Raw genomic sequence first — 25,784 nt, forward strand, 5'->3', positions numbered from 1 at the left:
TCTTGTTTTGCTGGTCCTGCATGATTGACTTAGAGGCCTCTATGCTGGTAGCGGGTTAAGGCGGGATGGTGGTGTGCCGCTGTAAGAGTCGACCAGCCCCTCCAACTGTTCACCCGCAATACAAGATGGCATGAATATAACCTCAGAAACCGCGGGCAAAGTAAGGAAAAGGACCTTCTCTTAGATCGTATTAAGCCCATACTGATGCCATACCTTGTAAAGTGGGGACAGTTTCGCCTTAAAGGAGTACTGCAGTGTTAGTCACTACACTGTCTACTAGCTGGGACCCCCCGCAATCTCCCGTACAGGGACCCGGCATTGCAGCGGCTCTGCATCTCGTACAGGACTCGCATGGGGTCAGTGTTCAGACCCCCCCCCCCCCCCGATCTGTGGATAGGGGAGAAGTATTTCTGGCTGCAGATCTCTTTTAAATGCTAAGTCAGTGGTTTCCAACAAGGGTGTCTCCACTGTCCGGCATTGCTAGTTGTTGTTTTGCAGCAGCTGGAGGTACCCTGGTTGGGAAACACTTTGCCAATAAATAATAGGGGCACAGGAGGAAAACACAATAAACCTTGTTCACTTGTTTTCATATGCCTTCTGTATTCCATTTTGCCGTTTTTTCCCTGATTAATCCATTAATTTCTTGGCAACAAATCCATTGTTCAATTGTGTGTTGCAGCCCTTAATAGAATTGTTACATTACATTGTTACATTGTCGTTCTCTCTGCAGTCATGACACTCAAGAGTTCAGGAAAGTGATGTGTAAAATTAGAAAATCATCACCCGTCTTTGTAAATGTACTAAAGTTTTTAAAAACGACCCGATATCTATGTAGCGTAAAATTCTAAAAATCTCTTCTGTTCCTAGTGCACGACGAAGAATGTGATTCCGATGTAGAAAATGAACAAAACCAAGATCCTAATGTGGAAGAGTTCCTCCAGCAAGGTGATACGGCTGTCATCTATCCAGAAGCTCCCGAGGATGACCAGAGGCAAGGCACGCCCGAGGCTAGCGGCCATGATGAAAATGGTAATTCTGCCTGGAAATGGCTGGAGAGATTAGTCTCTCATTCTAAACATCCTCTTTTATATGTTGGCGGCAGCGCCGGACAGCACGTTGTATCGCAATGGTCTCTCTAATTCATTTCTATATGACTAATTCCGCTCTCCCAGACTTGCAGGTTGTCATTTTCTGCACCATGAGGACTATGAGAGTATAGAAGTCTGATAACACATCTGATTCATTATTATGCAAAAACTCCTCTCTGCTGCGTTGACGGCGTTGGCACTGCTACATCTATATTCTCTAAAAGTCTGATCAGTACAGAACATAGTATTTCTTTACACTCAAAGTTAAAGAAAAAACAGATATAGTCCATGGTGACATACACAGTCCTTCTGATTCACTCCTTACATTTTCTCTGAATAGGTACAACGTAAGTATTCAGACCCTTTAACACTTGAAATTTAGCTCTGGTGGTCCCACTATCTTTTTTGATTATCTTTTGAGGTGTAAATTCAGATGACTGGACATGATTTGGAAATACACACGTCTGTCTCTGTAAGGTCTCACAGCTGACCAAGCTGCAAAAACCAAGCCATGAGGAGGAAATAATTGCTTGTAGAGCTGAGAGACAGGATTGTGTTGAGCAACAGATCTGGAGACAAGGGCTAAAAATCTGTAGCACTGAAAGTTACCAAGAGCACAATGTCCTTAAAGGGGTACTCCGCCCCTAGACATCTTATCTCCTATCCAAAGGATAGGGGATAAGATGTCAGATCGTGGGGGGTCCCGCTACTGGTGACCCCCGGGATTTCGGCTGCAGCACCCACCTGTACGGCTTCCGGCAATGCTGGAGGCTTCGGATCCCGACCACAATGGTGGAAGAGCGTGACGGACCTCCCATAGACTTGCATTGAGGGGGCGGAGTCGTGACATCACGCTCTTCCGCCATTGTAGTCGGGATCCGAAACCTCCAGCGTTGCCGGAAGCCATACAGGTGGCTGCTGCAGCCGAGATCCCGGGGGTCCCCAGCAGCGGGACCCCCGCGATCTGACATCTTATCCCCTATCCTTTGGATAGGGGATAAGATGTCTAGGGGCGGAGTACCCCTTTAAAAATACTAATATGGAAGAAGTTTGAAACAACCAGGACTCTTCCTAGAGCTGCCGCCCCATTTAAAGTAATCTGGCCGGAAGGGCCTTGGTAAGAGAGGTGTCCAAGAACTCCAAAGGACCTGTGTGCAGATGGGAGAAACTTCTAGAACTATCACTGCAGATCCTCTAAGCTTTATGGGAGAGAGGCTAGTAAGACTCCTCTCCTCAGTAAAAGACACATAATAGCCGCCTGAAGTTTGCAAAAAACATCTCCCAGGCATCTGATTGTGAGAAACAAGATTCTCTGGTAAGATGAAACCAAGAATAACCTTTGTGTCCTACAGTAAAGCATGGTGGCAGGATGGTTGGGGTGTTTTTCAGCAGCTGGACCAGAAAGTCTGATCAGGGTTAGAGCAAAGTACAGAGATATTCTTAATGAAAACCTGATCCAGAGTGCTCTGGACTTCAGAATGGGAAGATTTACCTTCCAACAAGACAACTGCCAAAAGAACACACGAGTGGCTTAGGGACAACTTTGTGATTGCCCTTCAGTGGCCCAGCCAGAGCCCTGACTTAATCTCAAACCTCTCGGGAGATCTAAAAATGGCTTCCACTGACGGTCTCCATCCAACCTCACAGCGAAGAATGGCAGAAGATCACCAAATCCAGGTGTGCAAATCATGTGCCATTAGGGCTGGGCGGTATACCAGTTCATACCGAATACCGAAATTTTTGTGCTGCCCTCCTTGTCCTCCTGTTTGTTGCGGCTGATGGCGCTGACACTCTATACCAGTGGTCTTCAACCTCCAGATGTTGCAAAACTACAACTTCCAGCATGCCCGGACAGCCGTTGGCTGTCCGGGCATGCTGGGAGTTGTAGTTTTGCAACATCTGGAGGTCTGCAGGTTGAAGTCCACTGCTCTATACTGTATCCCTATTCCCGGGTGGCAAAAGGTAAACAAAATAAACTTTAACTCACCTTCCCCGTCGGTCCGGACCAGCTTCCTAGGGAATGGAATGTCGGAAAGCCGTCAGCCTTTCACCGGCCGCAGCGATGTTCCCCCTCGGCCGGTGATAGGTTGAGCCCACTAAGAAGCTGGCTTCTTACATGACAGTGCGCTCAGCCTATCATCGGCCCAGGTGGAACATCGCTGCTAGGCTGACAGCTCTCCAACGTTCATGTCCCCAGGAAGAGCGTAAGACCAACGTAGAAACGTGCGTTAAAGTTTATTTTTGTTTACCTTTTGCAGCCCGGACACAGGGATACAGCTATAGAGTGTCAGCGCCGGCGGCCGCAACAAACTGGAGGACGAGGAGGACAGCGCTTGCGGGTGACGGGAGTTGTACCCCGATGGGGACAGCGCAGCGCTGGGCTAATAATTAAAAAAAATAATATTTTTTTTTTGGGGGGGGGGGGGGGGGGGGCGGATGGGGGCAGGAATACCGTTATATAACGTGGAACCGCCGTAAGTTACAAAAATACCGCGATACACATATTTGGCCATACCGCCCAGCTCTATGTGCCATCGTAGACTGGAGGCTGCTACTGCTGCTAAATGTGCTTTAACAGAGTACGGAGTTAAGGGTCTGAATACTTATGTCAAAGTATTTTAGTTTTTCTTTTTACAATAAACTGGCCAAGATTTCTAACATTCTAAATTTCAGTTTGTCATTTTGAGGTATTGCGTGCATAATGAAGGGGGTTAGAAGTTTGTTGGGGGGTTAGCTGGGCCGCAAGATAATAATAAAATGTGAAAACAAAAATGTGAAAACTTTCTGAATGAATCCTATCACTAGCAAGTTCGCAAGGATGCAATAGAAAAAAAAATCTACTTTCGTGACCAAGCTTTACTCGTGCTGGACTGACTTGCACAGAAGACCTAGCGGCTGTGTCTTCTCGGCACTGTGAAGTAGACAGGACCACTTTGAAGGTACTTTGAAGGTGCACAGGCAGCAGAAGGTTCTATAGCAGCAATAACACTCTTCAAAAATGAAAAGAAATACAAATAAATCATATGAATTATAATGGAGCGGAGTTGGCAGAGTCTGCCACAAGGTGCAATTTACAGTAGCAGCTGGAAGCAAAGAATACTTTGTAATAAAAATCCAATGACTTACGATCACCGTGTGTGGAGAAAGTGATTGCTGCAAGGAAGAGTTATATCACCTAACCTCCGTTTTCATCTCTCAAGTCACCAGCTATTTTAGAGGTCAGGTTAACAATGAAATTTTAAGGAAGTAATATACTCAGATTGTATACACATGGTAATACCTTAGCATTGGAATGGTATGGCTCACTGCCCCTTAGATAGGTACAGATATCAGAGAAGCTTTAGATTTTAGAATTCCAGTAAAATTAAGAGCGGCCATATTGTTCACTTGGTTGGAATCTCCATGATGACCCCCACTGGTCACTAGTAAATTGAGAAGTTAATTGTGAATAAATATTGCTTTATGTTACAAAATGGTCTCTTCGGTTTGTTGGCCATTATCCTTCATAAAATGTAAAGGAAGGTGTTTATTTTTTAAAGTTATTTTACTTTTGAACATGCATGAAGCGAGGCTTTTATATTAAAGCCTACAATGTGTTGTCAGAGTGATGTGGTACGGGGGTTGGTGCCGAAGGCCGGTTCCGGGAGGTATGTGTACCGCCATACTCATTATGTCCTCTTCCTTCACCTGTTTCTCCCTCTTCCCCCCCCACCCTCGCCCCTACCTACTTCACTCCTCCGGCACCTCTCTGGTCTCCCCGACCTCACCTTCCTCCCCTACTCCTCCTGGTTCCCCCCCCCCCCCACCCCCTCTGTCTTCCTCTTACCCTCAACTACGAGCACCATATTTCTAATGTTCTTCCGTGATCTTGATCAGTGTAGAATGTGATATGCCGATTCTACTTCCCCCCCCTGATGATGACACCATAGCCTGTTGTGGACATTGTACATGTTTCACATCCTCCTGGGGTCACACTAAGTTGTACACGACCCGCTACTATACCACTTGCAACGAGGGGCTGCCTTCTACATTGTTGCTCAGAATTTGTTCATCGGATGTGTACTCTATTATTTCTAATGATGCCTGTACTTGGTTTATGTTTACCTGTTTTCTTAAAAACTTTAATAAACTTTTACTTCTAAAAAAAAAAAAAACCTACAATGTGAAGCTGCTTGAGGATGTTGGGAGTTTCCGTTTTCAGCTTGCAAACTTTGTAATTTCCATTATAGGTTCCCAACTATTAGAGGGGGTTCCTAAGTAAAGGACTCTTATGAGATTAAAGGGGTTAACACAAGATTAAAAGTTATCACTTCTCAACAGGATAGTTGAAAACTAGCTGATTGGTGGCTGTTGGACCACTGGGACCTCCACCTATCACGGGAATGAAGGTCCCACGTCCCATAAGTGAGCAGCAGGGCACATGCTTGGCCTCCATTCCATAAAGTCATTGAGCGAGCATGTGCGGACCCCCACCAATCAGGATGCATTCACATCACGTTTTTTACATACAGTTGCCGTATATGATTTTCAATGTGAAAACCATATTCAACCACATCGAAAAGCAAAACATATTCATTTACATCCCATACAAAAACTAGATGTATCCAGTTGTGTACGTTTTTTTCTCTGGTATGTTTTTTGTTCCTGTGCGCACAACCGTGGACTGTTTTTGGGAACTGTTCGGTCCAGTTTTGGTTCCTTTATGATATTAAATTAAAAAATGTAAAAGTATACAGCTTTTATAACATTGTACTATTAAAATACATACGGTTCTGTAATTAAATTTTTTTCCTCGTTTAGGGAAACAACTGATACGAAACCGTATGTAAAAAGCATGATATGAATGTAGCCTTACCTAGTTTTAAGTGTAGGGATAACCCCATTGAAAACTAAAAATGCCACTGATAATGTTTATTGCTTAGAAAAGATACTAAGTGTTAGATTTCTGGGGACCTCAACACTGTGACCACGACAGTCACACGTTTAGGGATCCCCAGTCCCCCATTCCTCCTTACCAGTATATCCATGGTAAGGAGGAGTTGTATGGAGTAGCCCTTAAAGGGGTACTCCGCTGCTCAACATTTGGAACAAACTGTTCCGAACGCTGGAGCCGGCGCCGGGAGCTCGTGGCGTCATAGCCCCACCCCCTCAATGCAAGTCTATGGGAGGAGGCGTGACGGATGTCACGCCCCCTCCCATAGACTTGCATTGAGGGGCGGGGCACGGCATGAGGGGGAGGGTCTATGACGTCACGAGCTCCCAATGCCGGCTCCAGTGTTCGGAACAGTTTGTTCCAAATGCTGAGCAGCGGAGTACCCCTTTTAAACATGTACATTGGAACGCTATGGATGATGTTAAATTGTATATTTGTGTATCTCCTGTGGAGCTGTAGCAAAATGGAGAAAGCAACCCTTCAGAGTAATAGGTGCAGCAGGACCAAAAGGGAAGGCAATATAATAGTTGAATAAATATATGGCTGCCTAGCTGAGCTGATACAAGTCCTATGACTAAGGCTGGGCTCACATCACGTTTTTGCCATACTGTTTTCAATCAGTTTTTGTAAAGAAAACCGTATGGCAAAAAAACGGATGGAACCATGGAACCGTATGGGGAAAAAGTAAACCGTAGGCGTTTTTTTTTAAACTGTATACTGTTTTTAAAAGTGCATACAGTTCCGTCCGTTTTTATAAAAAAAAAAAAAAATATAGGTTTTTGAAAATGTTGTCCATTTTTTAATGGGAGGGGTGTTGGGTGGGGACTTTAGGATGCAAATGCGCAAAGTAAAAACCATATACGGTTTCCCTGTATGGAACTGTATACATGTGCGTTTCCCATTGACGTCCATGTTAAAAAAAAAACAAAAACGTACGCGGTTGCAGTACGGTTTTTAAACCGGAAACAAAAACGTGGATTTTGACTCCGGTTTAAAAACCGTACTGCAGCCGCATACGTTTTTTTAACATGGACGTCAATGGGAAACGCACATGTATACAGTTCCATACAGGGAAACCGTATATGGTTTTTACTTTGCGCATTTGCATCCTAAAGTCCCCACCCAACACCCCTCCCATTAAAAAATGGCCAACATTTTTAAAAACCTATATTTTATTTATTTATTTATTTTTATAAAAACGGACAGAACTGTATGCACTTTTAAAAACAGTATACAGTTTAAAACCACATACGGTTTACTTTTTCCCATACTGTTCCTTCGGTTTTTATGCCATACGGTTTTCTTTAGAAAAACTGATTGAAAACAGTATGGCAAAAACATGATGTGAACCCAGCCTAATATTTGCAGTTAGCAGAATGAGATCCACTAAACATAGGGTTGAAGGTTGTGTATGGACGTCCGCCAACCCCCTGTGCACCTTTTAAAGTAATGACCTATAGCTGGTCTGGCCAGAATGCATATGATAGACTGCCTAAAACCGGTGACCATGTATAACGTTTTTTACATACGGGTGCCGGATCTGGCGGCGGGAGGGGCAAACCGGGCACTCCCGTACCCCAGCCGGATCAGCCTGTGACTCAATTTACTTTAATGAGCCGACCAGAGTCAAACGGTGACTCCGGTCGGCTCGGTTTTGACCCGCATCCGGTTTTGGACTGGACCTAAAACCGTAGTATACTACGGTTTTAGGTCCGGTCAGGAAACCGCATACGGGTCAAAACTGAGCCAACCGGAGTCAATGTTTGACTCCGGTCGGCTCATTAAAGTAAATGGAGTCACAGGCTGCTCCGGCTGGGGTACGGGAGTGCCCGGTTTGCCCCTATCCCCCCCCCTCCCGCCGGATCCGGCACCCGTATGTAAAAAGCATGGTGTGAATGCAGCCTAATACAAGTTTGGTAAGTAACACTGGATATGCCCACATTAGGTAAAAATTGCAATATCTTTGTTTTATTTTAATGTATTTTACGTCTTTAATTATTTTGTTAGGATCCATGTTCTTTATGTAAACGTCACACTAGTCATTATGTAGATGTCTGTAAAATGTAAAGGACAATCAAAATTCCATTTGTCATGTACATGGGGCCCCCGAGATTATACGGCTTTGACATGTTTGGTTCAATGTCATCGACAGGAACTCCAGACGCATTCTCCCAGCTCCTCACCTGCCCATACTGTGATAGAGGATACAAGCGCTACACTTCATTGAAGGAACACATTAAGTACAGGCATGAGAAGAATGAAGATAACTTCAGCTGTTCTATGTGCAGCTATACATTTGCATATAGGACCCAGCTCGACCGTCACATGACCTCACATAAGTCAGGAAAAGATCAGGTATGTTATGCCGGATTGCCATTTGTTTAGTCTTGATACATTGTACAGGGGAGATTTACTTAAAGGGGTACTCAGCTGCTCAGCGTTTGCAGCAAACTGTTCTGAACGCTGGAGTCGGCGCTGGGAGCTCGTGACGTCATAGCCACGCCCCTCATGACGTCACACCCCACCCCCTCAATGCAAGTCTATTGGAGGGGGCGTGACGGAGTCACGCCCCCTCCCATAGACTTGCATTGAGGAGGTGGGGTGTGACATCATGAGGGGGCAGAGCTATGATGTCACGAGCTCTCGCCGCCAGCTCCAGCGTTCGGAACAGTTTTTTCCAAACGCTGAGCAGTGGAGTACCCCTTTAATAAATGTTTTAATACATTTGGTAAATACTTACGCCAACTGTAATGCCTCTTAATATATTCAGCGCCTCTTCAGCAGACACTAAAATCTATGGCAGCTAGGAGCTAGATTTCCACTATATCATTACAGTTTCAGACATGGATTATAGTAAATCTGTCAATCCACCCGCTCCTGCTTAATTTTTTTTTTGCAAAACAAGCAAGCGAGCCAAAATTTGCAACTCTATTCCACCAAAAGTGTACCTGTCGTATGGACATGTCAAAAGTTTTGATCAGTTGAAGTTAGCATTCAGACCCAGACACGGATTTCTAGTGCAGGGATCACGTTGAGCATCTCCGCACTCTGTGTGTCCATGACCGAGACGGTCTCATAGACTTACATTGGGAGTCTGTCATGGTCATGTGGCACAGAGCCGGAAAAGAACTCCTCTAGCCCACACTTATCCCCCTTCATCTTAGAAATCGGTCAGGATCTGAACACCCAGACCCCAACTATTCAAAACGTTTGACGTATCTCTAACATGTCAAAAAAAAAATTTTTTTAAGTGACCGCATCTATTTAATTCCTCGTATATCTTGGGCATCTGTGTGTGAACAGCTGGACACTGTATATACCCTGTATTGCAATCTCTGTGCCAGCTTTGCTCATCTGTAGTATATAAAAGAAAGAACACACATGGCGCTCCCTAATGCAGTAAACCTTTACACATAGGATAGGTTTGTAGTAGTTAAAAACCCCTAAATATACACCCTAATATGGCTTCAGAACTCAGACAGACCAGGCCCTCTAACTAAAAAAAAAACCCAGACCAAAGCCCTAAATTAAGTAAATGAAGATATCAGACCAGACCCTGTAAATAAATGAGACCCTCACTGCTCTTGGTCCTTCTTCACCTCTGGGCACCGTCACATTAGGTCCTATTGACCTATTAAAAAATAAATACAAAATCAGTATGTCACCTACCCCTGGGTGTGCGCCATATTCCCTTGCATTATGCATTGTTACTGACTGGAACTGTCTTGTGTCTCACAGAGGCATGTAACACAGTCTGGAGGAAACCGTAAATTCAAATGCACTGAATGTGGAAAAGCTTTCAAATACAAACATCATCTAAAGGAACACTTACGGATCCACAGTGGTAGGTATTTTGTATGCTGTGCATTAGATGGTGTACGGGGAGACTTAAATGATTGCAGTGTCTTAAACTGACTATACGTTTACACTAGAGCAGAAGTTTGTCGCTGGTATCTTCGGTGGCTTATTAAGATAACCATACTGCCCTATGAGGGAGTAGGGACATAATAGCGGGGGACCCCATTTAGGACCTTCACCTTGAGCTAGACTGGACAGTAAAAGTTATCCACATTAAAGGTGATCTTCTGCTCAGTGGTGGTCCTACTGCTGGGATTCCCAACGATCATGAGAACAGACGATCTGTGTCCCCCTTGTGAATGGATTGGTCAAGTCCACTTCCACTCCGTTTGCTCTCTATGGGACTGACTGAGATAACTAATACTGAGATGAGCAGTCCTATAGTGAATGAATGAAGCGACACAATGTCAACTGCTGCTCCATTATGTGGTTTGGTGATAAGTTGTGATTTTGGGATGATCTCTTGTTGAGCTCAAAAGGATGGCAGATATTTCAAAGAAGGGGAAATAAGTGGTTCCTAGTCAACTCTGTTGCCACAGGAGAAATAATAGGATGAGGCAAAAAAAAATCTGTCACTCTCTGTTGATATGATAGTACTGGTGAAATTGCCGGGGATGGCTAGCTAAAATGGGGTTTTATGGCTCAAATTATTGCTGATACAAATCAATGTATTATATTATATATGCATACTGATAACCATTGCAAGTTATGCTTTAACATGCACATATATTTTTGTCTTAAAGGAGAGAAGCCATATGAGTGCCCAAACTGCAAGAAGAGATTTTCCCATTCTGGTTCTTACAGTTCTCACATAAGCAGTAAAAAATGCATTGGAGTTATTCCTGTTAATGGACGAGCGCGATCTGGATTAAAGACCCCCCAGTGTTCTTCCCCATCCCTTTCTGCATCCCCTGGTAGCCCGGTGCGGCCACCGATTCGTCAAAAGATAGAGAACAAGCCTTTACAGGAACAACTTCCAGTAAACCAAATTAAGACTGAACCTGTGGATTATGAAATAAAGCCCATAGTGGTTGCGTCAGGAATCAACTGTTCTGCCCCTTTGCAAAATGGGGTTTTTAGTGGTGGTAGCCCTTTGCAGGCAACCAGTACTCCTCAGGGTGTGGTACAAGCTGTTGTTCTACCAACTATGGGCCTGGTATCACCTATTAGTATTAATCTAAGTGACATTCAAAATGTTCTAAAGGTAGCCGTGGATGGTAATGTAATCAGACAGGTATTAGAAAATAGTCATGCAAATCTTGCATCCAAAGAACAAGGGACACTCACCTCCGCAACACTTCAGCAAGCAGGTCATTCTGTCATTTCAGCCATTAGTCTTCCTCTGGTTGATCAAGATGGTACAACCAAAATCATCATCAATTACAGCCTAGAGCAACCAAGTCAGCTTCCAATAATTGCCCAAAATTTAAAGAAAGAAGTCCCAGCGGAAGTTTGTAAGGCTGAAAAATTACCGGAAGATCTGACTATTAAAATGGAAAAGGACACAAAGTTTACAGCGGACAGCACTTGCGTGATTTCGGATGATGGTCCACAAAACCTAAATGCACTTCAAGAACTCAAGCACTATGACCAGAAAAAGAGTGATCTACTTCCTGATAGTAGCAAAGAGGAACCCGTCAAGTCTGAGTCATCTTCTGTGGACACCACAGATGGAAATCTTACTCCCAGTCAACCACCATTGAAAAACCTCCTGTCTCTTCTAAAAGCTTACTATGCGCTGAATGCACAGCCAAGTGCCGAGGAACTTTCTAAAATTGCTGATTCGGTGAATCTACCACTGGACGTGGTAAAAAAGTGGTTTGAGAAAATGCAAAGTGGAGAAATCTCTGTTCAGTCCTCTAGATCATCTTCACCAAAAACTGAACCAAATGGTGTTGTGACAGAAAAAAGTACCGACTCAAAAGACGGCGACAAAGTTCTGAACGGCATAAATAACCTCCCTGAAAGTGAGCCCTCTCAACCATTGACCACAAATGGTTTTACGAGTGGCGCAACCTCTCCTTCACCACTAAACCTCTCTTCTCTAAATAACTCGGAGGATGCAACAATCTCTGATGAGGTGCAGGGCCCATCGGTGCAGCAAGTCGAACCTCTAGACTTATCCTTACCAAAGCAGCTTGGAAATGTACCAGAGCGACCTTCCATAACTAGCGTTTACCAGAGCAGTGTTTATTCGGCTCAAGAAGAACCTTTGAACTTATCCTGTGTTCGAAAAGAGCCAATGCAAGTGGACAGTGCCGCAAAGTTGGAGCCAGCTCTAATTTTAAACCCAAGTGCCAATCCCATAAACATTGCTATTCCTACAGTCACTGCCCAGTTACCTACTATTGTTGCCATTACCGATCAGAACAGTGTACCCTGTTTAAGAGCACTAGCTGCCAACAAACGGACTATATTGATTCCTCAAGTGACGTATACTTATGCCACCACTTCTACACCTACAGTCCCCGAACCACAACAAAAAAACCTCCAAACGAACGGGATTCAGGTAATACATTTTTTAGGTTTTCTGAAAACTGTATGGACTATGGGAAAATGGATACCTTTGCTGGTATTTAAGATCTGTTAGAAGAACATTACAAGTAGAGTTAAGCGAATCTGCAGTAGGATTTGCCAACCCTGAATCTAATGTATTTAGCCGTGATTCATTTTTCTTGTAAAAATTATTCCACTTTCAAAGTGTTTAGATTCCCCGGAAAGGTTTAGAAGTTAAAAAACTTTTCGGAAGAAATGGAACATTTGGAAAATGGAACAACTTTTAAAAGACTTAAAGGGGTACTCTGCCCCTAGACATCTTATCCCCTATCCAAAGGATAGGGGATAAGATGTCAGATCGGCGTGGTCCCGCTGCTGGGGACCCCGGGGATCGCTGCTGCAGCACCCCGCTTTCATTACTGCGCAGAGCGAGATGACGGGCAATACAGGGGCCGGAGCAGCGTTACGTCACAGCTCTGCCCCTCGTGATGTCACGGCCCGCCCCCGCCCCGCTGTCGTCACGCCCCCCGCCATAGACTTGCATTAAGGGGACGGGCCGTGATGTCATGAGGGGCGGAGCCATGATGTCACGCTGCTCCGGCCCCTGTATCGACCGTCATTACGCACAGAGCGAACTCGCTCTGTGCAGTAATGATGGCGGGGTGCCGCAGCGGCGATCCCCGGGGTCCCCAGCAGCGGGACTGAGGCGATCTAATATCTTATCCCCTATCCTTTGGATAGGGGATAAGATGCCAGGGGCGGAGTACCCCTTTAAAGGGGTATTTCGGCTTTATACATCTTATTCCCTATCCAAAGGCCAAGGGATAAAATGTATGATTGGAGGGGTCCCGCCGCTGGAGACCCCCGTGATCTCGGTGTAGCCCCTGGCATTCTGTGCCGGGTGCTGCCACAGAGGCGAGGATGTGACTTAACGACCACGCCCCCTAGTGACATCAGGCCACGCCCCCTCCATTCATGTCTATGGGAGGGGGAGTGATGGTTGATTTAATAAATTCAGGTTCACTGGACCTTTTTAGTAGATTCTCTCAACTCTAATGACAATATTAATTGGTTTATATGATTTAGTATAAGGTTTAATTGCAGTTAAGCAGTCCTTATCACATCTAATAAGTGAATATCCATCTTTCTAAAACCAGGACTGGGTATATGTCCATAAGAGCAACAGATAGCAATAGTATTGTTTACAAGAAAATTTAAACCTGACCCAATATAGGTCTTGGTTTCCTAAAACCTGTTTTTATTTACCATCTTGTCAACCACAGACGGTTTGATATAGAAGCATAAGGTGCAAATGTGGCCTTGTAATGCTTCTTGTGACAGATGTTGGAGCGTTTCAGCTATGAAACTGCTTTAGATGCTTAAATTAATCGGGAAAAACAGAATATACTGCAGTTGTGTGCTATTCATTACACTAAACTACACATGCCATAAACAACACTATATACATTTTATTTAATCACAATATAGCTGCTTATAAATGGAGTACAGCTTAAAGGGGTACTCCGGTGGAAAACATTTTTTTTTTTTTTAAATCAACTGGTGTCAGAAAGTTAAACAGATTTGTAAATTACGTCTATTAAAAAATCTTTACCCTTTCAGTACTTTTTAGCGGCTGTATGCTACAGAGGAAATTCTATTATTTTCTTTTTTGTCTTGTCCACAGTGCTTTCTGCTAACACCTCTGTCCGTGTCAGGAACTGTCCAGAGCAGCATATGTTTGCAATGGGAATTTTCTCCTGCTCTGGACAGTTCCTGACATGGACAGAGGTGTCAGCAGAGAGCACTGTGGATAAGACAAAAAAGAAATTAAAAAAGAAAAGAATTTCCTCTGCTAAAAAGTACTGAAAGGGTAAAGAATTTTTTATTGAAGTCATTTACAAATTTGTTTAACCTTCTGGCACCAGTTGATGGAAAAAATAGTTTTTCCAACGGAGTACCCCTTTTAACGTAGGTAAGCTGTGAGTAAGACAAAATACCACCAGGTAATGCCTCTTAACAGCTCATATGTCAGGATCTTATAGATTCAGCGGAGGCCATTTATTAACCTTTTTAGGAACAGAATTTTCTTCTAACCATGGCAACTGTGACATCTTCATTTACTGGGTAACTGTCGGTATACTAATGCCAGGAAAAGAGAATTCAACCCTCCATCCCACTACATTGGATTTGCTATATTAAAGCTTTGGTGGGGGGATTTATTATTGGTTTTACCCTGTTTTTTTGGTGGTTAATAGTCACAAGTTTTTACGCAATGGGTGAAAGCTTACATATAGTTGTAGCATGGTTAGCTTTTTGCAAATTTTTGAGCACAGAGTTTTTTTCAATCTAAGTCCTCTCATATTGCCGTCTTGCTCCGCTATATGGAGCTCCGTTGACAATTCCGTCACAATGATGGAAGTTTTGCAGACGATAATCGTGTATACACAACTTCTTTTTTTTTTTTCTCCAGTAAACTACCAGATCCTAGACCAGTGATGGCGAACCTATGGCACGCGTGCCACAGTTGGCACGCCGAGCCCCCTCTGTGGGCACGCGGCCATAGTTCGCCATCTGACCAAATCTGGCAATTACTTGGTTAACCGGTCACCGGCTCATGCAGTAGCTCGGCCTGGCTTCCCACAGTGGCTCTGCCCGGCATCACGCGGCGGCTCGGCACAGCATTTCACTTTCACTGACCTGCGGTGGATGCCGGCTTCCGTACAGTGCGCCGGGCTGTGGCTTTCTCCCAGCAGTGCTTAGCGCTGGCAGGAAGTCACTTCCTCCCAGCGCTCTATGGTAAAGCAGGAGCCGCGTGGGAGGAAGTAACAGAGTGCAGGCCAGGTACCTGAAATGGGGAGGGAGACAGGGGCTGCATGAGAAGGGACAGGGACTGTATGAGGGGGAACATAGACTATATGAGGGGGAACATAGACTATATGAGGGGGAACATAGACTGTATGAGAGGGGACAGGGGCTGTATGAGGGGGAACATGGGCTGTATGAGGGGGGACAGGGGCTGTATGAGGGGGAACATGGGCTGTATGAGGGGGGCGCATGGGCTGTATGAGGGGGGACAGGGACTGTATGAGGGGGAACATAGACTATATGAGGGGGAACATAGACTATATGAGGGGGAACATAGACTGTATGAGGGGGGACAGGGGCTGTATGAGGGGGAACATGGGCTGTATGAGGGGGGACAGGGGCTGTATGAGGGGGAACATGGGCTGTATGAGGGGGGCGCATGGGCTGTATGAGGGGGGACAGGGGCAGTAAGAGAGGGGAACATGGGCTACATGAATTTCATATAGAAGTACCCCTCATATAGCTGCTGCCTCTCCTATAGTCTAGTTCCCCATCATATGACTGTGTCCTCCCCCTACTTCTCCAAAGGTAAGAAGAAAAGAGGGGGGATAACTGTTAAAAATAAATAAATGAGCATTTCTAAATTTATTAAAAATAAATAACCTGCAGCACCCCTAACCCCCCCCCCCCACACACACACACACAGAACCCCTACCCCCACACATGCACACACAGCACCTACCCCACACAGCACCCCATCCCCCCCACACACCTACATAAACACAGCAGACCCCTACACAGCACCCCTCAAACACACCGCACAGTTTTTGTGTTCTTCTTTTAAAACAAAAGATGTTAATTAGTTATGACAACTGTTTTTTGTAAACTTAAACCTCAGTATTCTGATTTATATTGCTGTGCTGGCACTTTGAGGGGAAAAAAAGTTGGCGTGCATTACGGTTTGGGCACTCGGGCTCAAAAAGGTTCACCATCACTGTCCTAGACAGACCCCATTCAAGTTAATGGGACCCAGTGGTGACCCAGTGCAGTCAGTTGTGCTCTGACCCATTTTGGGGCCTTTCTGCACAAAAACAAATTGCTGAAGGGACACAGAAAGGGGATGTAAATAGAAAATGGAAATCTAAATATCTGTAGAGCTTAGTTATGGCGTGAGAAGGCAATCTCAACCAACCTCCCTATTAATATGTTTATTACACCTTCCAGACACCTCTTAAAGGGGTACTCTGCCTATCCACAGGATAGGAGATGAGATGTTTGATCACAAGGATCTGGCTGCTGGGACCCCAGCTACCTCCGGCATGGCAACCCAGTCACCTAGTGCACGGAGCAAACTTCGATCCGTGCTAGATGATGGGTGACCACAGCCATCGTGCCATCTCCATTCAGGTCTATGGGAGGAGGCGACATGGCTATGTACTAGCTGTCACACCTCCTCTCATAGACATGAATAAAGTCAGAACGCTGCGGTGCCAGCCAAGAGATCCATTGGATAGGGAGTAAGATGCTTAGGGGCGGAGTACCCCTTCAAAAAAGGCAAAGTACATAAGATAGTAGTTGGTGGATGGTCGACCTGCTGTTGAATGACCGTTGTACAGACACAGCCATACAAATTATAGTCTGTTTTGGCCATTACAGTTGTGTAGACTGGTCAGACGTGATCAATGACACTTGAGCAAATTGGCCCCTCCTTCTTGAATCTTAGTTGAGAATATAAGGGGAGAATATATATATATATAATATTGTGTGTTTGGTAACCCAGGTCTATACAGAAGTGATAATACTATGTGCTATGTCGAGACCTCAAAACTCCAAACCCCACACAGTATGAAGTATGTGCATTGACGCCTTTGACGCGTGCCGTCTTACAGGTGGTTACTGTATATCTCTATATTCGCAGTGTGTGAGAACTATTCCTAGGGAAACCACAGAGACGAACTCCTGTTCCTGCGCTAATGCTGGATTTCAGCTCTTCTACATTACTCTGCAACACCTGGATGCTTTCTCTGGCCAAGGCTGTTTTCACACTGTGCATTTTTGAAAAAGCATCTATAGCATGCAGGCCAAATCTGTAGCACATCTGCAGCATTTGAACATACCCTAAGGGTACGTTTACGTGGTTGGATTACCTGCGGAATTTCCGCAGTGTATTTGCTGTGGAAAATTTGCAGTGGCTTTTGCCACCAGTGACTTCAGAGGTTCTGCAGAAAATCCACAATAGAGGGTGATTTGCAGATTTTCCTTCAGACCCATTGAAGTGAATGGTAGCAAAATCCACAGGAGATTTTCCGCAGCAAATACGCTGTGAAAATTCCACAGGTAACCGGCCCATGTAAATGTACCCTAAGGGTGAAACTTTTTTCATTGCAGATTTCATACCTTCATGTTGCCGGATGTAACCCCCTGATTCTTATCAGTCCTACGGAACTGAGCTTGGATAGAATATATGGTGATCAAGGTTATACATACGGTAACATTTACACGCCAAATGTGGTCCATGTTCTATCTTCCAAAAGCTAAAGCAAATCCTGCAAACAAAAATCCTAGTTAAATTCCAGCAGAAAGAGGCCTGAACGAAGAGGCCTTTGGCTGTCTAGGCATGCTGGGAATTGTAGTCTTGCAACAGCTGGAGGCACCCTGGTTTGGAAACCCTGATGTAGTTACAAGGGGCAACAATTATCAATGTTGGTGTGAGGTTGTATAGGTTTTAACCCAGTTTGCTTGGTGTATCTTTTATTTATTTTTATTTTTTTTTGTTTTTTAAGTTTCGCAAAATTTACCAAAATGGTACACCGACTTGATAAATTCTGCGCAGTTATAGAATCCATTGAACTGTGGAGATTGGTTTAAGCTTTGTGCTCTGGCATCTGATCCATTTGTACGTGTCCTATTAGGTGGTATAGTTTTGCGCAAAGAAAAAAAACTATATTTGTGTTGCGTAAATAATAAATACAGCTCCACTGTAAATATGTGTGTACAGTGCACCAAACAGTAGACACTTTGAAGGATGTTCTACCGAAAATTGCGCAAAAACAATGCAATTGCCTACGGAAAGGGGATAAGTTGTTATCGCTGCAGATGTCCTTTAAGCATATACATTTATCTAGCGGTCTGCGCTTTTGAGTCCTGCTACATACAAGTTTATGGGGGATATTTACCACCGTGTGTTTAGCTATGCACGTTTTTTTGAAAACTAACTTACCAGGCTCAAGTAACGTGTAGTTGCGCCACTTTTTATCAAATATGACGTGGTGTAATTTGGCATTCATGGGGGATTTTTACTTCTGTGAAGTTTGTTTTAAGCAAGTTTGTAACTTGAAAGGTTACTGGTGTTGGTTTGCGACACTTGGTGCTCTCTGCGACATTTAGCGAAAAGTCACACCTGATGAACTCCCGATCGGTGCAAGGTCAAAGGGCAAAATTCGTTCAAGCAAGTTTGGCAAAAATCGATTCAGGACAAAAAGTCGCAAAACCATCAATACTACAAATTAGCATTTTTATTTTATTACACACCAAAAGACGTAAATATGGTCGATATGTTCCCCCTATGTCCAGAAAGTGGTCGATTGGGCAATTACAATGGATGGACGTGCAGCAGGCCGCAATGTATGTCCGCATCCCCTCTTCCCCCCCCCCCCCCCCTTTTTTCTTTTCTTTTTATTTTTTAAACAGGATACTGCTCTATAGCTAGATGCCATGGTGTGAATTGAGCCTCATTTCTGTGGGGGGGCCATCTTGCTCCCCCCCTGATAACCAGTCATTGTATGCTTGTTGAGGGGTCTGGTTGAGTCTAGTGTTCAAATAACGGGTGACTCCCCATTTATACATGAAGTATACAGCCACTGAGGCAGCGGTAGACAGAGCGGGAAGTGTTGTCATGGGAACACAGAAAACAAGGAGCCGCTGCAGACAAAGGGCTCATAACCTTTATAACCTTGATAATTGATAAGAAGAAATCTATTGAAATACATCGCTTCACATTTTTCATGCAAACTCTTGGCAACAAGGCCATTTTTTTCATTGACACAATTTCTGTTGGTTTTATATGGATTTAATAAGTGTGTGAAAATAAAATGGATACGATGCATTTGGGCCGTTTTTAGACCCTTTCACTTTTTTCACATTTTGTTACATTGAGGCCTTGTGGTTACATTGAGGCTTTGTGCTAAAATAAGAATAAGGTGGGGGGGGATTAAGTTTTGTCCCATCGTTCTGCTGTCACCTTCCCCCATAATGACAAAGTGATGATAGAAATCTTTGATAATTTGTTGAAAAGGAAAAACTAAAATCTTGCGGTGACGTAAGTATTCAGACCCTTTATTCAGGACTTAGTTGAGGCCCCTTTGTCAGTGATTCCAGGCTCCAGTCTTCTTGGGGTTGAGGCCACAAGGTTTACACTCCTGGATTTAAGGGTTTTAAGCGAATCTTCCCTGTAGATCCTCTCGGGCCCTGTCAGGTTGGATGGGGACTGCTGCTGGAAGCCATTTTCTGGTCTCTACAGAGAAGTAATCAAGTCAGGACTCTGGTTGAACCACTCAAGGACATCCACAGAGTTGTCCCTAAGCCGCCCCTGTGCCTTGGCTGTGTGCTTAGGGTCATTGGGGGTTTATCAAAATCTGTGCCGAGGAAAAGTGGTGCAGTTGTCCATAGCAACCAATCAGATTTCTTATTTCTTTTTTTCTGAGGTTTTTTAAAAGTAAATAAGCCATCTGATTGGTTGTTCTCTGGGTAACTGCAATGCTCTTCCTCTACACAGCCATTGTCTTATGCCAAGAGCAATCTGGATCAGGTTTTGATTAAGAATTTCTATGTACTTTGCTATATACAGCTTTCCATTAACCCTGACCAGTCTCCATGTTCTAGCCACTAAAAACAGCATGATGCTGCCCCCACCATGCTTCAGGTGGGGCTTGGGCAGGTGATGGGCAGTGCCTGGTTTCCTCCAGACATGATGCTGCCCCCACCATGCTTCAGGTGGTGCTTGGGCAGGTGATGGGCAGTGCCTGGTTTCCTCCAGACATGATGCTGCCCCCACCATGATCACTGTAGGGATGGTATTGGGCAGGTGATGGGCAGTGCCTGGTTTACTCCAGACATGATGCTGCCCCCACCATGATCACTGTAGGGATGGTATTGGGCAGGTGATGGGCAGTGCCTGGTTTCCTCCAGACATGATGCTGCCCCCACCATGATCACTGTAGGGATGGTATTGGGCAGGTGATGGGCAGTGCCTGGTTTCCTCCAGACATGATGCTGCCCCCACCATGATCACTGTAGGGATGGTATTGGGCAGGTGATGGGCAGTGCCTGGTTTTCTCCAGAAATTACTCTTAGGATTGAGACCAAAAACATCAATCTTGATTTCATCCGACCAGAAAATCTTGGTTCTCTGTAGTCTGACATTTGCTTCCAAAATCCAAGTGGGCTAAATGGGTCTCTTACTGAGAAGAGGCTTCCTTTTGGCCACTCTGCCATAAAGCCCAGATTGCGGAGGCTACAGCGACTGTTGACCTTTTAGGAGTTTCTCCCATCTGCACACAGGATCTTTTGGTTATTGCTCTATATATTATAATCTGTGAGACCTTATTTATACAGGGCTGTGTTTTTCCAAATCGTGTCCAATAAACTGACCTTACCACAAGTGACTTTAACCGAAGTGTAGTGCTCCACGGCATTCTCTGTACTTACACAGATCCTGTTTGCGGTCATCATGGCGTTTGTCCATTTTACATTCTCTATCATTCTAAACTCTATGATCATCCTCAGGTTATAGAAGGGCCAGGTATTCAATAGAACTTACTCCTTTTATGTATGTTTTTGGCTTAAAGTCAAGGTCTGGTTTTGAGTCACTTTAAATACTATAATGTATTTTAAGCAGTTGTCTAGTATGTTGTTAATGTATTGGCAAGCTATGCAGTGATGCAGTGAGGCTGCGGAACACTTACACCAGTTCTTGTACAATACCACTTAAGGAGAAAGCATACTCTATATCACACTCTACATTAAAGGAGTTTTACCAGATAAGACAAACATAACATGGGAGTTTCTTTTTGTACTTTAAAGGGTTACTCCGCCCCTAAACATCTTATCCCATATTCAAAGGATAGGGGATGAGATGTCTGATTGCGGGGTTCGGCCGCTGATACCCCTAATGATCTCCACCATTTATGTTCAGAACGCCGGTTTTGGGCGGCCGTGGTCTTGACGTCACACCTGTTCTATATAGGTCTATGGAATCACTGTTTTTCGCCCAGAAAATAAGGATCGGGGCTGTCAGAGACCGCTCCGATCACCCTGAAGGATAGGAGTGAGGTGGCAAGCGACCGACCAATAGCAGATGGGGGGCAGGGGGTTCACCAATGGTGGTCCGGGCAGAGCAAGGGGAACCAGAAAAGGAGTTACGGGCGGGAGAGATCAGCAGCTGCAAGAGCCATGTAGTGATCAGCAGCAGCGGGAGGCATGCAGCGATCAGTTCAAGCGGCGGTGCAGGCACACACACTGTGGCCTTCCAAATGTTGCAACATTTGGAGGTCCACAGTTTGGAGACCACTGTATAGCGGTCTGGAAACTGTGGCCCACCAGATGCTGCAAAACTACAACTCTCAGCATGCCCAGACAGTTCAGGCATGCTGGGAGTTGTAGTTCCGCAACATCTGGCCCTCCAGATGTAGTTTTGCAACAGAGGGAGGCACACTAATGGGAAAACACTGAGAACCCTTGTGCCTTCAGCTGTTGCAAAACTACAACTCTCAGCATGCATGGTCAGTGCATGCTGGGAGTTGTAGTTTTGCAACAGCTGGAGGTTTGCGCACTCCCCCATGTGAATGTACAGGGTATATTCACATGGTCGGGTTTACCGTGAGTTCCCTCTGCAAGTTTGAGATGCAGCAAATTTTCCAACGCAGCTCAAACTCCCAGCATAAAACTCGCTGTGGACGCCCGCCCGTGTGAATGTACCCTAAAAACACTACACAAAATAAAGAGTAAAACACTTTATATACACCCCCTTACACAGTTACACCCCCCCCCCCCTTCCCCCAAAAAATTATAAACGTGACGTACGGCACGGTTTCCAAAACGGAGCCTCCTGCTGTTGCAAAATAACTCCCTGTATTGCTGGACAGCCATTGACTGTCCAGGCATGCTGGGAGTTGTGCAACAGCTGGAGGCACCCTGTTTGGGAAGCACTGTCATAGGGTATTGGAGACGGAGGCAAGTGTAATGCTTGCATCCGGGTCTGCCCCAATGCAAATCCCTAATTTAGCTCTCAAATGTGCATGGTGCTCTCTTACACCAGAGCCCTGTCATATTTCAAGGCAACAGTTTAGGGCCACATATGTGGTATTTCCCTATTCGGGAGAAATTTTGTTACAAATTTGGGGGGCTTTTTCTCCTTTTACTCCTTATGAAAAGAAAAAGTTGGGATCTACACCAGCATGTTAGTGTAAACATTTTTTGATTTTTTTTTTACACTAACATGCTTGTTTTGCCCCTTACTTTTCATTCTCACAAGATGTAAAAGGAGAAAGAGTAACACAATTTCTGCTGAGTACGGAAATACTCCATATATGGATGCAAAGTACTCTGCAGGTGTACAACAGGGCTCAGGAGTGAGAGCGCACCATGTACATTTGAGGCCTAAATTTGTGATTTGAACAGGAGTGGCTGATAGTTACAGCGATTCTGACATAAACGCAAAAAAATAAACACATCTGACCCTATTTTGGAAACTACACCCCTCAAGGAATGTAATAAGGGTTACAGTGAGCATTTACACCCCACAGTTGACTGACATGATGTAGTTAAAGTTGGATGCAAAAATTAAAAATTTCATTTTTTTTACTAAAAACCACGGGTAGCGCAATGGGCAAAGCCTTAATCATAACAGAATAACTTAACTGAGTGCAACAATCATGCCATGTAGAGAGGGGTAGGGAGATCTGCAGATCCTTCCCATTGTGTCATAAATAACAATTTACGATCTTTAGGGGATTGGTTTAGGGCAGAATAGATAATAGAAATGGCGCCTGAGCGCAATGGAGAGTATAGAGCTTAGGCTTCAAAGAACATGTTGGCAACCTCGGCTGAGAGAGGGACAAGGGAATGTAAGTATGAGAAGATCTGAGTGAGACGAAAAGATTCTTTAGGAGGAGGGGTATACCTGTTAAGAAATAGAGATTGGGACATCAACTTTTTTTGGGAAAGCCACCAAGAGAAATCCGACCTCTGCAGACCTGGCAGAAAAAAGGGATTAGCCAATAGGGTAGTAACAGGAGAGAGAGGGGATTGGAGTCGGAGCTTGAAACGAATCGAGCGCAAGAGAAGAGGAAAATGTAGAGATAGCGGCAGAGCAGGGGAGATAGGGGGAGACTGAAAAAATAGACCACATGAGAGATTGTAAAGTATAAGGAGACAGGAAGTCCTTTTCTAAGGAGACCCAGCGTGGATATGAGGAGGGGGCATTACATAAAGGAGTTAGGCCATGCGAGCAGGTGTATAATAGTGGGCAAAATTGGGTACAGAGAGACGACCCCACTCACTTATGATTAAACATAATACTCCTAGGGATCCGAGGTCAAAGACCCCGCCAGATGAAATGAAAAACATCACTCTGTGGACTCCTAAGATCTGCCATTCGAATCGGAATAGGCAGAATCCGGAATAGATATAGAAGTTTGGGGAGAACCACCATCTTCACAAAGTGAATACGTCCAAACCAAGAGATATGAGGGAGGTTCTATCTGGCCAGGTCTTCTCTAATAGATTTATAAAGAGGTAGATAGTTGAGCTTATAGAGTTCCGCTAAAGAAGGAAGAGAGATACCTACATACGGGAGGAAAGAAGAGGCAGGACGAAGATGAGTTACCAGAGATAAGGTCAGGTACTGGAATACGAGTGTTACAAAAAAGAATCTCATTTGGTTTTGTTAACCACTAAGCCTGAGACTGCCGAGAAACGATCTATCAGCGAAAAGAGGTTTGGGAGGGAAACCAGGGGGTTGGTAAGAGTGAGTAGCAAGTCGTCGGCAAATATGGTATTTTGAAATTTTCCTGAAAAATTGGAAAATTGCTGCTAAACTTTGAAGCCATCTAATGTGTTCAAAAAGTAAAAAAATAAAAAAAAGTCAGCTTTATGATGCAAACATAAAGTAGACATATTGTATATGTGAATTATTATATATGATTTATTTGGAATGTCCATTTTCCTTACAAGCAGAGGGCTTCAAAGCTAGAAAAACGCTAAATTTCCAAAAATTTTCATGAAATTTTGGAATTTTCCACCAAGAAATTATGCAAGTATTAACGAAAATTTACCACTATCTTAAAGTAGAATATGAAAAAACAATATCTGAATCAAATTCATAAGTAAAAGCATCCCAGAGTTATTAATGCATAAAGTGACAGGTCAGATTTGCAAAAAATGCTCTCATCCTTAGGGTCAAAATGGGCTCTGTCCCCAAGGGGTTAAATCACATTAAAAACATATAAAGGTTGAGAATTTTAACAAGTACAGTGGGGGGAAAAAAGTATTTAGTCAGCCACCAATTGTGCAAGTTCTCCCACTTAAAAAGATGAGAGAGGCCTGTAATTTTCATCATAGGTATACCTCAACTATGAGAGACAGAATGGGGGGAAAGAATACAGGAAATCACATTGTAGGATTTCTAATGAATTAATTGGAAAATTCCTCTTTAAAATAAGTATTTGGTCACCTACAAACAAGCAAGATTTCTGGCTCTCACAGACCTGTAACTACTTCTTTTAAGAGTCTCCTCTGTCCTCCACTCCTTACCTGTATTAATGGCACTTGTTTGAGGATGTGGACAGGTGTCTTTTACACTGATAAGTTCAAACAGTCACACTGCAAACTCCACTATGGCCAAGACCAAAGAGCTGTCGAAGGACACCAGAAACAAAATTGGAGACCTGCACCAGGCTGGGAAGACTGAATCTGCAATAGGCAAGCAGCTTGGTGTGAAGAAATCAACTGTGGGAGCAATTATTAGAAAATGGAAGACATACAAGGCCACTGATAATCTCCCTCGATCTGGGGCTCCACGCAAGATCTCAACCTGTAGTGTCAAAATGATCTCCAGAACGGTGAGCAAAAATCCCAGAACCACATGGGGGGGTGGTGGACGACAAACGGGGGTGGCAAAGGTTACCATCAGTAACACACTACGCTGCCAGGGACTCAAATCGTGCAGTGCCAGACGTGTCCCCCTGCATAAGCCAGTACATGTCCAGGCCCATCTTAAGTTTGCTAGAAAGCATTTGGATGATCCAGAAGAAGATTGGGGATATGGTCAGATGAAACCAAAGTAGAACTTTTTGGTAAAAACTCAACTTGTCGTGTTTGGAGGAGCAATAATGCTGAGTTGCATCCAAAGAACACCATACCTACTGTGAAGCATGGGGGTGGAAACATCATGCTTTGGGGCCAGGACAACTGATCTGTGTAAAGGAAAGAATGAATAGGGCCATGTATCATGAGATTTTGAGTGAAAATCTCCTTCCATCAGCAAGGGCATTAAAGATGAAACGTGGCTGGGTCTTTCAGCATGACAATGATCCCAAACACACCGC

The 25,784-nt window shown here is 44.3% G+C and overlaps 1 protein-coding gene across 4 annotated transcripts in view; it reads left to right on the forward strand.

Annotated features, from left to right (window-relative positions):
• Positions 1-25,784, forward strand: part of ZEB1 (zinc finger E-box binding homeobox 1) — a 155,441-nt gene that overhangs the window by 115,302 nt on the left and 14,355 nt on the right. For all 4 annotated transcript variants that reach the window (XM_056519437.1, XM_056519440.1, XM_056519439.1 and 1 more), the window contains exons 4-7: positions 868-1,029; positions 8,174-8,376; positions 9,760-9,865; positions 10,623-12,388. In XM_056519437.1, the coding sequence (XP_056375412.1) occupies positions 868-1,029; positions 8,174-8,376; positions 9,760-9,865; positions 10,623-12,388 (2,237 nt within the window). The remainder of the gene's footprint in view (positions 1-867; positions 1,030-8,173; positions 8,377-9,759; positions 9,866-10,622; positions 12,389-25,784) is intronic.

This window comes from Hyla sarda, chromosome 5, assembly GCF_029499605.1.
Source record: "Hyla sarda isolate aHylSar1 chromosome 5, aHylSar1.hap1, whole genome shotgun sequence".
Lineage (NCBI taxonomy): Eukaryota > Metazoa > Chordata > Amphibia > Anura > Hylidae > Hyla > Hyla sarda.